Below are 14188 nucleotides of genomic sequence, written 5' to 3' on the forward strand. Positions count from 1 at the left end.
CCTCTCCTCATATGGTCCGTAATTAAAGGCCTGGTCTCTGGCACCATGTCCTCATCCTCTGGTCTGCGGGGCTGACAGAACCTGACTGTGAATGATCTCAGAGGGGAGCCATGAGATAACACCACCATGACATCAGCACCACAACATAAGCAAAGGACTTAGCGCCATCCCTCTCAGCCAAACAAACTTGCCTTATTGCAAAAGGGGCCGTGGCGTGTTTCTGTGAGCTACGTTAAAGCAGCTTTAAATTGCTTAGCTGTACGTTGTCACTGGAGACGTGTTTCTGTTAGCTACGTTAAAGCTGTACGTTGTCACACGGGAGGTGTCCTTCACCGTTTTAGCTCCGCTTGTTCATTCGCCTCCTGCGCCACTTTCTAGTGTGTGTACAATACCTTATTCATATCTCTCTCTCTCTCCTTCTCTCTCCCCCCCCTCTCTCTCTCTCTCTCTCTCTCTCTCTCTCTCTCCCTCCTTCTAATTCGTTCCTGCTCTCTCTACCTTCCTCCCACCCTCTTTCTTTCTTTTCCTCTCAGGTGGATCCAAAGAGATGCATTCCTGTAGCACCATCCCCGACATGGCCGCCCAGAGCACGGGTTGTCCAGAGAGACAGAGCTCTGAGCCCCGCCCCCTCTACCCCCCCACAGCGTCCACCCAGAGGGGCAGTGGAGGAGGGGAGGGGGGAGAGATGGGGAGAGGCAAAGACCTATCTAGGGACGACCTCCTCTTCCTGCTCAGCATATTGGAGGGGGAGCTGCAGGTAAGGACCACTGACCAGATACATACGGGAGTCATTATTCATTATTTTATTTCATAATTAGTTATAACGAAGCCGGTCCACCGTGTCATTGTGGTCCTCTGTGGCTCAGTTGGTAGCTAGTGCTAACAATACTTAGGTTGTGGGTTTGATTCCCGATGGGACCATATATACTGCCAAATGTATGCACTCACTGTCACTGCAATGTAAGTCGCTTTGGATAAAAAGCGTCAGCTAAATAGCATAATTTTTTTCCTTTTATATATATATATATATATATATATATATATGTTACGGTGTGTGTGAAAACGGTTTATGTCGGCATTTCCGGGGACATGGCAGCATAAAACGTCGACTTGGTACATGCTGGCATGTCTAACCCTAACCCTAGTTTTCCCACATGTACCGTTTATCTAAACCGTGTCTCTAAATAAATAAGAGACACATTTTTATCCATCTAGTCTGGATACAGCTAGGTTTCTCTGCGCTAGTGGAAGGCGACAGAGCTGGCCACGACTCAAACGGACGCCGTGAGCCAAGATGATGCAATGTAATCTGAACCGGCTAACTCAGCGACTCTCCACACAAATGCGCGTGTTGATGTCAGCGGGAGACGTGCATGGGAGTCTGACTGGGTGCGTGTGTACATTTCTCCAGGCTGTGTCCCGGGCGGCTGTGGGGTTTAGAGCCGTATGTACAGTATAGGAATTAAAGATTCCAATCTCAGACGTGATGATTCAGTCTCCCTAACAGAGGAGTCCATTGTGGCCGTGACTAAAACCATGACTAAAAGATTTCTAGACATAGCTATGTAGCAGAGCATGACACACACACAGACACAGACACAGACACAGACACACAGACACATGGTATGGAAGGCTTGCCAAGGTTAATGTTCTCTCTCCATATTCTCACTCTCCACTTTTTAACTCCTTCATCTCCCCATCACACCAGGCCAGAGACGAGGTGATAACAGTCCTGAAAGCAGACACGATGGACTCGGCTCTGCTGGAGTCCCATTACGGCTTTGTTACGCCACAACAGGTGCTTCGAACCCTGCAGAGAGACTCAGTCCAGGCCCAGGCTTGTGAGGCTGAGCAGGCCCAACTGCACGACGTCTATGAGCAGCCGATGGCTGAGGTAACAGGACACGAGCAATGACATGAGCCTAGAGCCAACCTTCTGACTAAGGCATCAAATCATCCTTGCAGTACATGAAGGATGAAGTTAAAAGAAGTTGACATTTCTGTTGTTTATTCAGTTAAATGGTGGACAGACCGACCACAACATATCTTTAGAGCTGTTAATGTTATCTTCTCCTTCTTCCTTTTCATTGATATTCTCTCTCTCTCCCTCTCTCCCTCTCTCTCTCTCCATCAGCTGGACCATCTGGTGGAGACCCAGAGGCAGTCCTACAGGCGTATGATGGACCAGCTGGTGCAGGTGGAGCGCTCCCACAGCGGAGCCCTCTGCAGGCTGGAGGACCAGGAGCGGAGCCACAGGGCGTTCATACAGGAGAGTGACGACCTCACCAGTCTACTGGAGCAGGACCGCGAGAGGTGGGTGACCGTAAAGCCGCCGGAGGGTAGTGGTGGGAGGGGGGTTATATAAGTGCATAGAAGCCTTATTCAGGGCTCTATAATGTCACAGGGGCTTCACATTTCTTTTGGTGTTCAGGCAGGTCTCCAATCCTGTCACGGCTGAGTGAGTGTGGCAACTCTGTGTTTGTGCTAGAGTGTGTCTCTGACCTCAGGCCTGTACTTACAGCTAGTGCTGCCCTCAGACACGGACCATTACCTCGCATCTCTGTTCAGGCACTTTGGCTCGGCGTGCTCTCCCTCTGACACACAGTACACACACACACACACACTACAAACTACACACACAGTACAAACACACACACAGTACAAACACACACACACACACAGTAAAACACTCACACACACACACACACACACACACACACACTATAACGTATGGGTAAGACCAACCCTGTTGTATGGAGTGAGATCAGAGCTGTGTGTTTCTGAGTGAAACCAAGTTGTGGTCATGTCAAGAGCCAAAACACCAGTGTCCTGATTAGATGCGGCATCGGCCCTGGAGGCAGTTTGGCTAATCTAACATGGAAACCCTGCCTGGCTCTGCCCTTCATGGCATCTGCGCACCATTGGAAACGTCAAACACTTAGGAATCACCCGGGTTTCGGCACGGAGGTCTATGGTGGTTCCAGCTCACGTCCCCTCGGCTCTCTAATCTGCCTGTAGAGAGAGTAGGCCCACACCGAGCACAGCGTCCCTGGGAGCAGACAACATGTCTGACAGGCTGGCTCAAACCCTACCGCAGCACAACAGCAGAGAGTACTATGCACTCAAGCATGCACGCGAGAACTCACCCATTGGATTGGAACTACTTTCCATTTTTTTTTTTTTTTATATATATCATTTTTAAAAAGTCGGTTTAAAAATGACTTATCGAAATAGTAAAACAGACTCGTTATTCATAGGCGACCTTGTCGTTTGAGATACTGTTACTGAATGAATGGACTTGATAAAGGCTTCAATGAGCCGAATAAAGGCTGCACCTCAATTACTAAAGAAGCGATAAATGCACATAAAAACGTCTTGAGGTCATTTACCATCAAATTGTAATGCAAGACAACTATACGATGTAAATGTAGTGAAGCATTGCTTTAAAGAGAGAGACAGACAGGCAAGTAGATTCTCTAACACACGCACGCACGCATGCACACACACACAATGTGGCCTAGTCAGTAAATGCAGAACAGTCAAAACACATCAAACAGACAATTGAAACCCTGCTACTAACACATGCAGACACAGGCCTAGGCCTCCTCCTGCTGCTCGCTACATCTAGGGTGATTAATACATGAGCAGACACTGTGTTAGTTCTGTCTGTAGCGTAGCGTTCACACAGAGTTACTCACGCATTCCTGGTTACCCCAAGTTAACACTAAGACAAGCCCGACTGCACGGAGAAGCTTTTCATCTACAGAAGCCGCTGGTAACCAACAGGGTGTCAAACACTTCGTCTCAGAATCACGAACGGAGACTGATGCAATGGGACGTGTTTGGTGTGTGTGTCTGTAAGAATAATGGCACACAGATTCAAAAGTAAAGAGGCTTAAAAATGATACAGAATATCTCCTGTCCACACACACACGTTTCCGCTAGAATGTCACACTTCACAGTATGACTCATCTTCTCTTTCTCTATCCAAAGATACACTCAGTCCCATGAGCATGACAGACCATCTGAGCCTGAGCCATGATACATCTCTCCTAAGACTATTACAAACATTATCCCCAAGGGAAATTAGGCTACGTAAAAATTACAAGTTAGAAACATATCTGAAGATTATTCCCTCTGTTCTTCTTCTTCATTCTCTCTCTCAGTCCCCCTCTCTCTCTCCCTCCCTCCTCCCTCCTCCTCCTCCTCCTCCTCCTCCTCCTCCCCCCCTACGTAAATAATCATCTGAAACCCGAGTCAGGAATGCTTCTCCCACTTCCTTATCGCTCTCCCTCTTTCTCCACATATCCCTCCATCCCTCTTAATCCAACCTCTGAGTAAAGTGATCCGCTTAGCCTACAGTACCCAACTCCAATTCCGTCAGCAACTGATCTCATCTTGTAATTTTGTGGCTCGGTTGGTAGAGCGTGGCGCCAACGACGCTAAGGTTGTGAGTTCAACTCCCGCTGGGACCGTATAGTATATACTGAGACATTAATGCATTTGCTGAAATTCGAATGTTTTTCAATAAAAGTGTCAGCGTAACAACATTTTGTACGCAAGACAGTGTGAGATAATGTAGGAATGACAGCGTGAGACACAGATCAGTCATTTGTCAGGCTAGTGTGTGTGTGTGTGTGTGTGTGTGTGTGTGTGTGTGTGTGTAGTAGAGAGATCAGAAGTTCTGTGATCATGAACTCTAGATCCTGTCATTGCATGTAGTACAATAGCCTAATCATTGCATGTCACAGAGTGATTACAGAGGCCTATTAGAATGCAGTGACTGTTCAAGCCTCAGCTATCAGAGCGAGCTTTGAGCCTGCGTGTGTTTCCTACACCCTGTCATTTAGCTGACAGGTCCTCAGTGTTAACCACACACACATGTGCACCATACACACACACCGATGGAATCAATGTGTTCCCTCTTTTCTATCCACATGATCTTTGACTCACTCATTCATCCCAAAGTCTCACCCGCAAAACCTCCTCGACTCTTTCATGTTCGCTCGAAAGCGTGCATCCGCACGCACACACACGCTGCAACAAAAAAAAAAGAACCAAAGAGGAAGAGATGCAAAAAGATCCCCTTTTAAATCATCACTCTGCTAGGGGAAGCCAAGTCAAACACAGAGGCAGGAAGAGGGAAAAGCTAGAGTGAAGGGAAATAAAGAGAAATAAAAGAGGGTGCGAAAGACAAGCGAGGAGAGGGAGAATGGAGGAGTATACACTAGTCATAAGCCTCTGCCTGGTTAAACACGGCACAGAGGAAACGCTTTTCCCTCATCCGTCCCGAGGGACAGCACAGTGTAAACTTGGAACCGACAGCTGCTCCATCCGGCCGACACGCTCGTGCATCCGGCCGCTTGGCCAATAATGTGTCTGGGACGTGCATAAATTGCCAGAGAAATCCGTCACTGGCAACACTCTTCTATGGTCTGAATGCCGCCTTGGGCACATTCACTGGATCCATGAACCTAGAGGGATTGGACACGTCGGGCATATGACAGCAGCATCCCCATGTTACAGCCTGTGTCAGGGGAGTAGTTCCACTACTCAGGCTAGTTTAACTATATTTAGCTGTAGTTCAGTAGTAGACTGAACTAAATTCAAATCTCGGTAGAGTTTTCAGTACTTCACTACCTTTTTACCATCTAGTAGTGTAGTGAGCTACTGCAATTACTCACTACATCTTCCTCCCCAAAGCAAAACAAGAAATAGTCATTTAACTTAACTCCTCAAAAAAAGTTAGGATCGGTTCTGATTAGTCACCTTTACAACGAGGTACAAGTTGTAAGGATCATGCATTCGTGGAATGAGCAACACAGCTAAACGTGTGGGTAGCGGCCCAAATTCTTTTGCCAAAATCCCCTGCAATATTCTTCTGACTGCATTGAGATTGCCTTCAATTATGACAATGATGACAAGTTGAATGATGACAGAAGAATATTGCAGGGGATTTTGGCACATTTCTTTGGGCCGCTACCCACACGGTTAGCTGTGTTGCTCATTCCACGAATGCATGATCCTTACAAATTGTACCTCGTTGTAAGGGTGACTAATCAGGCTTTCCAACGATATGAAATACAATACCAATTGGTATTATTAAAGGGGAGGATTAATAGACCGAAATAACGTTTCCGAACTTATTTTGGAGTTTATTATTCAAACCATTTGAAATTTAAACCGACTTCCGACTTTGCGCCAACTCACCCACTTTCTTGAGCGTTTTGGTTGTTCAGTTTCTATCATACAGACTAGTCATGTTTCTGTAACTGACTGTCATGTGTTGGACAAAGTAGTTTCTCTGTCGAGTTTCTCTCAAGGGTAGCTTCAGTGTAGTTCAACTTCTTCCCTTGTAAAGTAATTGGTAATTTAGTTACTGTAAATACATTTTCAGAGTAGCGTCCCAGCACTGAGAACATCTGTTTGCTAAAACTCAATTATGGTTTATTAAAACGTATTAGGTTACTGTGAAAGCCTGAACAATTAGAAGGCAAGGCATCATATTGAATAGGTTCTTGGTTCATGACTGGTGTACGACTTTATTAAGCTCGCGTAGCGGACCCACGTAAGGCTTAACTTAATGTAGCAGCTCCCTGCATCCATGCTCTGCCTTGTGTATGACCCTGGATGAAAGCATTGGCCAACTGGTGGACTCATAACAAACGGCGGTTAAAAGGAAATTCTCAAAATCTCTCAAAATTATACCTCAGGAAGAGTGTGGGAGACAGAGAAAGCTCTTCTCATAGAGCAGGCCTATTACATGGCTGTCATGTTTGGAGGCTTTTCCTGGAAGTGCATTTTTGAGGGATCCAATCATGCGTGTAATTGTGGAGAGGCAGCAGGGCGGGAGGCCCCTCCTTTAAGGGAAATAGGACCCTGTGAACCTGTAGTATGGGGTTAGTGTCTGTGAACCTGTAGTATGGGGTTAGAGTCTGTGGAATTGGCTGAAATATGGTTGTCGTTTCTACTGGTATTCACTCAATTCCTTAACGTACATAGTCTCAACCCACCTTCAACCCCCCCCCACCCCCCACCCCCCAATCTTAAAATGGGACTTCAAAGTAGCCTAGATCCTTCGTTCTTGTTAATCTGCTACATGTAGCATCAGGGCTACAAGTTGGTATAGTCTGGATGACAAACATTGGGGCCACATGCTGATGAATCTGATTTGACCACGTTTAATGGATATCCCATGAACGACTCCCTCTCCCTCCTGTGTGAATGGGCATCGGCCATGTTGACTAACACGCTCACCAACAGTCACGTCTATTAATAGTGAAGTTTCCAGAGAACTGTGCGTCTTTGGGCTGTTTTGGAAATGCCTGCGTGATGACGGCATCTCACAGGGGACATATTTCACCCTTAATTGGGGACTTGAGGGTTTTGCAGAGGGGAAGAAAAAAAAAGAAGGAAAAAAAAGTCAATTTCCTCTGTAGAGGGGGACTGACCAGTGTACAGCTACAGCAGTAATGCTTTGCTCCTCCAAAGAAACCATTCCCATGAGAAAAGGCTTGTCTTAGATTAGACCCAAGAGTGTGCGCGTGTGTGTGTGTGTGTGTGTGTGTGTGAGAAAGAGAGCCCCGAGTTTGCACTTTGTACAGTACGAGTGTGTATGCGCGCAAGAGTGTACGCGTGCATAGGAATAGAATTCCAAATCTATGTAGCCATAGTATACCACCACCGCCAGTACTCCTGACGGCCACACAGGTGCCAGGGCTGTAGTCACGGCATCGTGACCTACGGGGGGGGGGACCTGGGACCTCTAAAAGCCAACCGACCGTGAGGCCCAGGTGAGACGAGAGACTGGAGCTGGAGGTGGAGGAAGTGAGTGAGGTCCACCTCTAAGCGTCGTGACAGTAAGTGATGGCTCGTGTGAGAAGACGTGGCGTAAGCTGCCACAGAGGGTTAGTAAACTCACTGTTCTCATACAGACCAGCTGGCGCTGGTTAGGCCTGTACTATAGGATTCAGTCAGAGCATCTGTCCCATCAATCAGAGAGAGGAGGGGGGGGGGCAGCAGCACACAGATAAATATAAATGCAGAGGGAAGCTGATGGATTAAAGAAAAAGATAGGAAGGGTCATGACCGAAAGAGATAGATGTGGAGGTTAGGAGATAAAGAGGGGCATTGAGCAGAGACATGTGGAGAGCAAAGAAAGTTGAGTGGAGAGGAGAGAGAGAGAGAGAGAGAGAGAGAGAGAGAGAGAGAGAGAGAGAGAGAGAGAGAGAGAGAGAGAGAGAGAGAGAGAGAGAGAGAGAGAGAAAGAACACATGTGGATGTACTTGCAGGCCAATGATGATGTCACTTCTCAGTCAGGTTATCAGGCCTCAGGCACAGCAGCTACAACACAAACATGACTGGTCTCACACACACACACACACACACACACACACACACACACACACACACACACACACACACACACCTCTCTAGAGGAGCACCACTTTTACTTGGTTACCTTCACCAATGAAAGGGTGCAGTGGTCGTGAACAAAATGTTCCTTGGACGTTCATCTTAAATGTGATGATCAGACCCAAACTAAAAACTGATGCGGATTGTCAACCCGTTTACACATAATCCTGCAAAACATTGACTGTGGCCAAGTAACTCTTATTGTGATGGGACTATGATGGATGGTGGGGTCTCAGACTGTCTCTTGCTGACAACTCGTACATCACCTCTGTCCTTCCCATCAGCCTCCTCTCTGGCATGGCTGCACCATGACCTCATCTGGAACGGGCAGGTCTCCAGTACATGTGTACACACACACACACACACACAGTTCTCAAAACACTCGAAAGATTACAAACACACATCTTCTCCAAATAAACCTATACCCAAAGAGGGACACTTCATGCTTTCAAGATGCGCAAACGCGCGCACACACACACACACACACACACACACACAAAATTCAGTCCCTTATAAGGGCTTGCTGATGATGTAATAGGCTGAAGAGCTCCGTTGGCTGCCAGAATGCGGAGAGAGCACTTCTTCATAATGTTTGGTTTTCCGGGTGGAATGTCCACAACGCTGAGAACGGCGGGACAGAGAGGTGGGAGAGCACAGAGGACAGAGTTTGATCTGAGGCTTTAAGAACACACAGCACAGGTAGGAATACACCCAGACTGGGTCAGAAAAAAGGAAATGGGTAGAATCTTGCGTGTGGGAGAATGTTTGACTGGCTGAAACTTGTTGTCTAATTCCAGTAAGCATCTTCTGATAGAGAGATGGGATGAGTTGATTTATATTAAATGTTATTACACACACACACACACACACACACACACATATATATATATATATATATATATATATATATATATATATTACACTTCATATTGATACAAGAACCCGAAGATGACTAAAGCAATAAGAAGCATTGTCAGCTTTCCTGAAACAAGATCAAATTAGATTAATCAAGGAAGTTTATGCTAAACTAAAAAACATATAAATAATATTTAAAAATAAAAATGATACCGGTATATGTTTTTAATACATGGGATCGATGGTTTCTAGAACTGTCAAGACAATGTCTCAACTTCTCTAATGCCATGTTCCATTTTATCTCTATTTTACAGTTTCAACTTGGCTACTTCTTGTCTCAATGTCTCTGATGCTTCCTATCATCTTAACTAGGCTTTGTGTTCAAAGGTTGAAAGACGAGTGATTGCGAAACTCTCCTTAAATTGTTCTTTGACATTGCCTGAATGCATTTTGTGTCATTCTAAACCATGGCTGATAAATTAGTTGAGAACATTCACTGTACTAAAATGCAACAATATCCAAATTAAATTAATCTGCAACACCGCATTTAATTTTGGCCATAATAGAGAATTACTGCAACAAACAAGTAATAAACCAATTGGTAAACATGTGAGAGAGTAAATGACTCCCATAGGCGGACAGCAATTCTCTATAGAGTAATGACAAGTCATCAAGCTCATTATTTTCGGTTGCATATAAAAGTGTAGCACACAGAGAAAACTCATGAAACAACCACATAAATATTTACAGAGAAAATAAACGACTAAATTGCTCTGTGTATTAATCAAAAGAGCTAGTCCTTTCATTAATCTGACGGAAAGTAGTTACATCACTGAACATTTGTTAAACCCTCAATAACCATCTGCATGCACGCTATAGAGACCCTGTAAACGCAGCCTTAATAGGCTGTACGTCTCCATTATGTTCCAGTGAATGGGTCTCTGCTTTGGTGGGAACACAATTTGTCAAGTTTTAATACAAACAATGTCAAGACAAGACTATAACAAATGTGTGTACGAGCATGTGTGTCAGTGTGCGTGCTAGGGTGAGTATGGTGAAATCTGAGTGATGGGGCTAGGTGACTGTTGCCAGCCTATAATTGCCTATGGAACAAGGGGAATTCCTGACTGTAAGTGAAAGGGGGTAGTAGTACAGGGGCAGAGGGGAGGGTGGGTGCAGTAGGGAAGGTACTCTGGGGTAGAGGAACCCCTTAATTAACAACTGTTCCCTGCCAAAGCACCATCTGTGATGCCAGTCATAACATCCTTGCAAATGCCAGCGGGACAGGGCTAAGGAGAGAAACACGTACACGTTGGGGGCGCGCGCACACACACACACACACACACACACACACACACACACACAAAAAAAAACACACACACACACACACACACAAGAATGTTCCTGGTAAGAGCACAAAGGGCCAGGGAGCATGGAGGAAACGATGTCACCATCATGGACATGGTACATATTTCCTGTCTGAACGCTAGCTCACCATGTCAGCAGTGGACTCTAGCACACACAGAATGTGGGGAGTTTTTTTTACACTGGAAAACATTATCCTCAGATGAAAGAAAAATAAAAAGGCAGCTATTGTCTTTGTGTGTTTGTGAAACAACTACAAATGGCTACAACAATATTTCAATTTGGTAATTGCAGTTGCCTCTTTTATATGACAATAAATTCAAGTGATCATTTATTACATTTGATACATCTTATTAAGTTAAAACAAATCATTATGTGTGAATAATCATGTCCATATGTGTGTCTCTCTTTTTCTACACAGACTTAAGTTGCTGATTGTCCAGGAGAAAGCCTACCAAAAGAGAGGAAAGGAGGAGAGCAAGAGAGAAGTCTCAGCTTTAAAGGAAGAGCTGACCAAACTCAAGTCTTTTGCATTACTGGTTGTCGACGAACAGCAGCATCTGACTGAACAGCTGACTGAGCAGAGCCAACGAGTCCAAGAGCTAACAACCATCACTGACCACGCCCAACAGAAACTAAACTCCACCCACTCCAGGGTAAAAGAGGAGGAGCTTAAATCCCTGAACCTGGAGGCAGAACTAAAAGACCAGTCTTCCCGCTTCCACCGTGACCAGGAAGCCATGACGGCCAAACTGGCCAATGAGGAAATCCACAACCAGCAGCTCCGCCAGCGATTGGTCACCCTCAGCCGCCAGCTGGACGAGCTAGAGGGCACCAGGGGTGCCCTCAGGAGGGCAGAGGAGGAACTTCAGGAGCTGCGGGACAGGGTGAGCCGTGGAGAGGAGGGAAGCGAAGGAGGATCGGCCACCCCCAGCTTGCTGTCAGAGGTGGAGCAGTTGAGAAGGAGAGTGGTGGAGATGGAGGGGAAGGATGAGGAGATGATCCGTATGGGTGACCAATGCCGGGACCTGGACCGCAAGCTGGGGAGGGAGTCCAGCCAGAGCCGCAGTCTGAAAGCAGAGGTGGACAAGCTAAATGGCAGGATCAGTGAGCTTGATAGACTAGAGGACGTTCTGGGAAAGAGCAGACAGGAGTGCAGTTCTCTGAAGGGCAGCCTGGAGAGGGAGAAGGGTGTCACCAGACAGCTGTCTGGAGAGCTAGACACTCTCCGTGTGAGAGTGAAGGACCTGGAGGCCATTGAAAGCCAGCTGGAGAGGACAGAGGGGGCACTGAGACAGGACCTGTCCAAACTACGGACGCTGACGGTCGTGCTGGTGGAGGACAGGAAGGCCATGGCTGAGAGGCTCAGACAGATGGAAGAAAAACTCCAGGCGAAGGATGGGAAACAGCAGCCAGTCCGAGACAGTGGGCTGGCGGTCAATGACAAACTGATCGAGGAGAGTCAGAGGGCACTACGGTCTAAAGCGGACCTGGAGAAAAAGCTTCAGAGCATAGCCAAGGAGAGGGAGGAGCTCTGGGGCAAGCTAAAGGCAGAGGAAGAGAAGAGCGGGCATCTGCAGAGCACAGTCAGCACCATGAAGAAGAGGCTTGAGGTCCTGGAGGTCAAAGAGGGGGAATCCTTTAGAGAAAAAGAACAAGAGAAGCACATCAAGAGCCCTGTACCGGCAAACACAAACCACTGCTACCAACAGGAGGACAACAAAGTCAGGGAGCTCACCAAGGAGGTGGAGAGCCTAAGGAAGAGACTCATGCAGAAGGGAGTGGTGGAGGGCGAGCTGATGAGGGCCGAGGTGGATTACGAGTCTCTGGAGAGGAGATGCTGCAAAGAGCAGGAGAGGGCCCGGGCTTTAATGGAAGAGCTGGAGGATTCCCGGAAAGAGCTCTCCAAGTACCAACTGGCTGAGAAAAGGGAGTCCAACCAGGAGCATCTCCTTCTAGGACGTCTCCAGGAGGAGCAGGCTAAGTGTTACCTCCTCAACAGGGACGTGGCCGCTCTCAGGGAGAAGGTCCAGAGGCTGATGGGGACAGACGAGTCCATTTGTCAGGTTCAGATGGACCATTCCACTCTGCAGAGGCGGCTGACCCAGCAGGAGCTCAGGAACAGGGAGCTAGCCAGAGAGATGGAGGGATTAACCCGTGAGCTGGAACGGTACAGACGATTCAGCAAAAGCCTGATGCCAGGTATGAACGGACGACGCTTCTCAGATCTCCACATCTCCACCAAGGAAGTGCAGACAGAGCCCGAAGATAACCTACCCCCTGACTACAGAAGCCTGGCTCCGCTGGTTCTCAATGGGAAACTGAATGAGGAGATCGACGAGGAAGACCCAAATCAGAACGAGGACCTAGTCCTGAAGTGCATCTCACCTTCACTAAACAATGTAGACAGCTTGAACAACCAAAACAATAACATGAGGCGATACAGCATACCTTCAGCCCATGGGAAGGATAAGCAACATCCACTTAACGGTAAGGTGGTAAATGGTAACCTTGTGAAGAAAGGGGACGTAGTGCTAACACACACACCAGGGCAACCGTTACACATCAAGGTAACACCAGACCATGGACTCAACACAGCTAAACTGGAGATCAGCAGCCCCACTGCCAACAACGCCACATCCTATACCAGCACCGCCGTCATCCCTACCAGTGGAACCCCACCGAAACAAAGAATCACCATCATCCAGAACTCAGCCCTGTCCTCTTCAGCAAAAACGATGGGCTCACCACCACCAGAGGGGTTCTGCAGCCCAGATAGAGCCCTCTCCCCTCTCTTCATCACCCCAGTCTCCAGGGTTGGAACCCCCAACTCCTTCGGGTCAGCGACACCCGATCACACCAGCTCTCCTGTCCAGATCGTAATGGTCAGCACCGGGTCACCAGAGCCAACTGAGGTTATAGGTCAAGCCGTGTTCCGGGTGAGTCCAGAGAGGCAGAACGGATGGCAGCTCCAGAGGTCCAACAGCACTGGTCCAAGTGTCATCACTACAGACGACAACAAGATCCATATCCACCTGGGAAACCCCTATGTCCACGCACTGAACGGTATAACCCATGGTACAACCCAGCCCGGTGGGCCGTATGACTCCCCTGGGGTGGAGCCAAGGACTCCAGTACTGACCAATGGCTGCCATATAAAAGGCACCAGCAAGATCACCAGTAGCATCACAATAGCCCCAGCTACCTCCCCAGTCACACAACCCTCACACATTAAAGTAAGTGGCCTTTATGATTGAAACACCCAGCCCATGTAATCCCCTAGTTTCCTTGATTGTCTTTAACAACCAACCCTGAATCCCAATGAACATTGAATCAATCCAAGCCATTCTCTGATTGACCAAAGCAACCTGACATAACAAAGAGGGTTTTGTTGTACAGACCATTGTGTGCAGTTGAGACAATATGCACTCAGACTACTGATGTAACCTACCACATTATGATGTGTGCATTGAACCATTTACAAAACCATTCACAAAAAATGTTTGCAATTTATTTTCTAAACCATTAAAAAAGGAATGTTTGATTTTCTTTG

The 14188-nt window shown here is 47.1% G+C and overlaps 2 protein-coding genes across 3 annotated transcripts in view; one reads left to right on the top strand and one right to left on the bottom strand.

Moving 5' to 3' along the window:
* Positions 1-14014, top strand: part of LOC308161854 (filamin A-interacting protein 1-like) — a gene marked incomplete at its 5' end in the record, with an annotated part of 30998 nt that extends 16984 nt beyond the window's left edge. Inside the window, 4 exons of the mRNA XM_080535931.1 lie at positions 534-757; positions 1709-1894; positions 2135-2313; positions 11057-14014. Of these exons, the coding sequence (XP_080392057.1) occupies positions 534-757; positions 1709-1894; positions 2135-2313; positions 11057-13892 (3425 nt within the window). The 3' untranslated portion in view covers positions 13893-14014. The remainder of the gene's footprint in view (positions 1-533; positions 758-1708; positions 1895-2134; positions 2314-11056) is intronic.
* The window catches only part of cmss1 (cms1 ribosomal small subunit homolog), a 46642-nt gene that overhangs the window by 28747 nt on the left and 3707 nt on the right, over positions 1-14188 (bottom strand). The window lies entirely within an intron of this gene.

This window comes from Nansenia antarctica, assembly GCF_963989245.1.
Source record: "Nansenia antarctica genome assembly, chromosome: 7".
In the NCBI taxonomy this organism is placed as follows: domain Eukaryota; kingdom Metazoa; phylum Chordata; class Actinopteri; order Argentiniformes; family Microstomatidae; genus Nansenia; species Nansenia antarctica.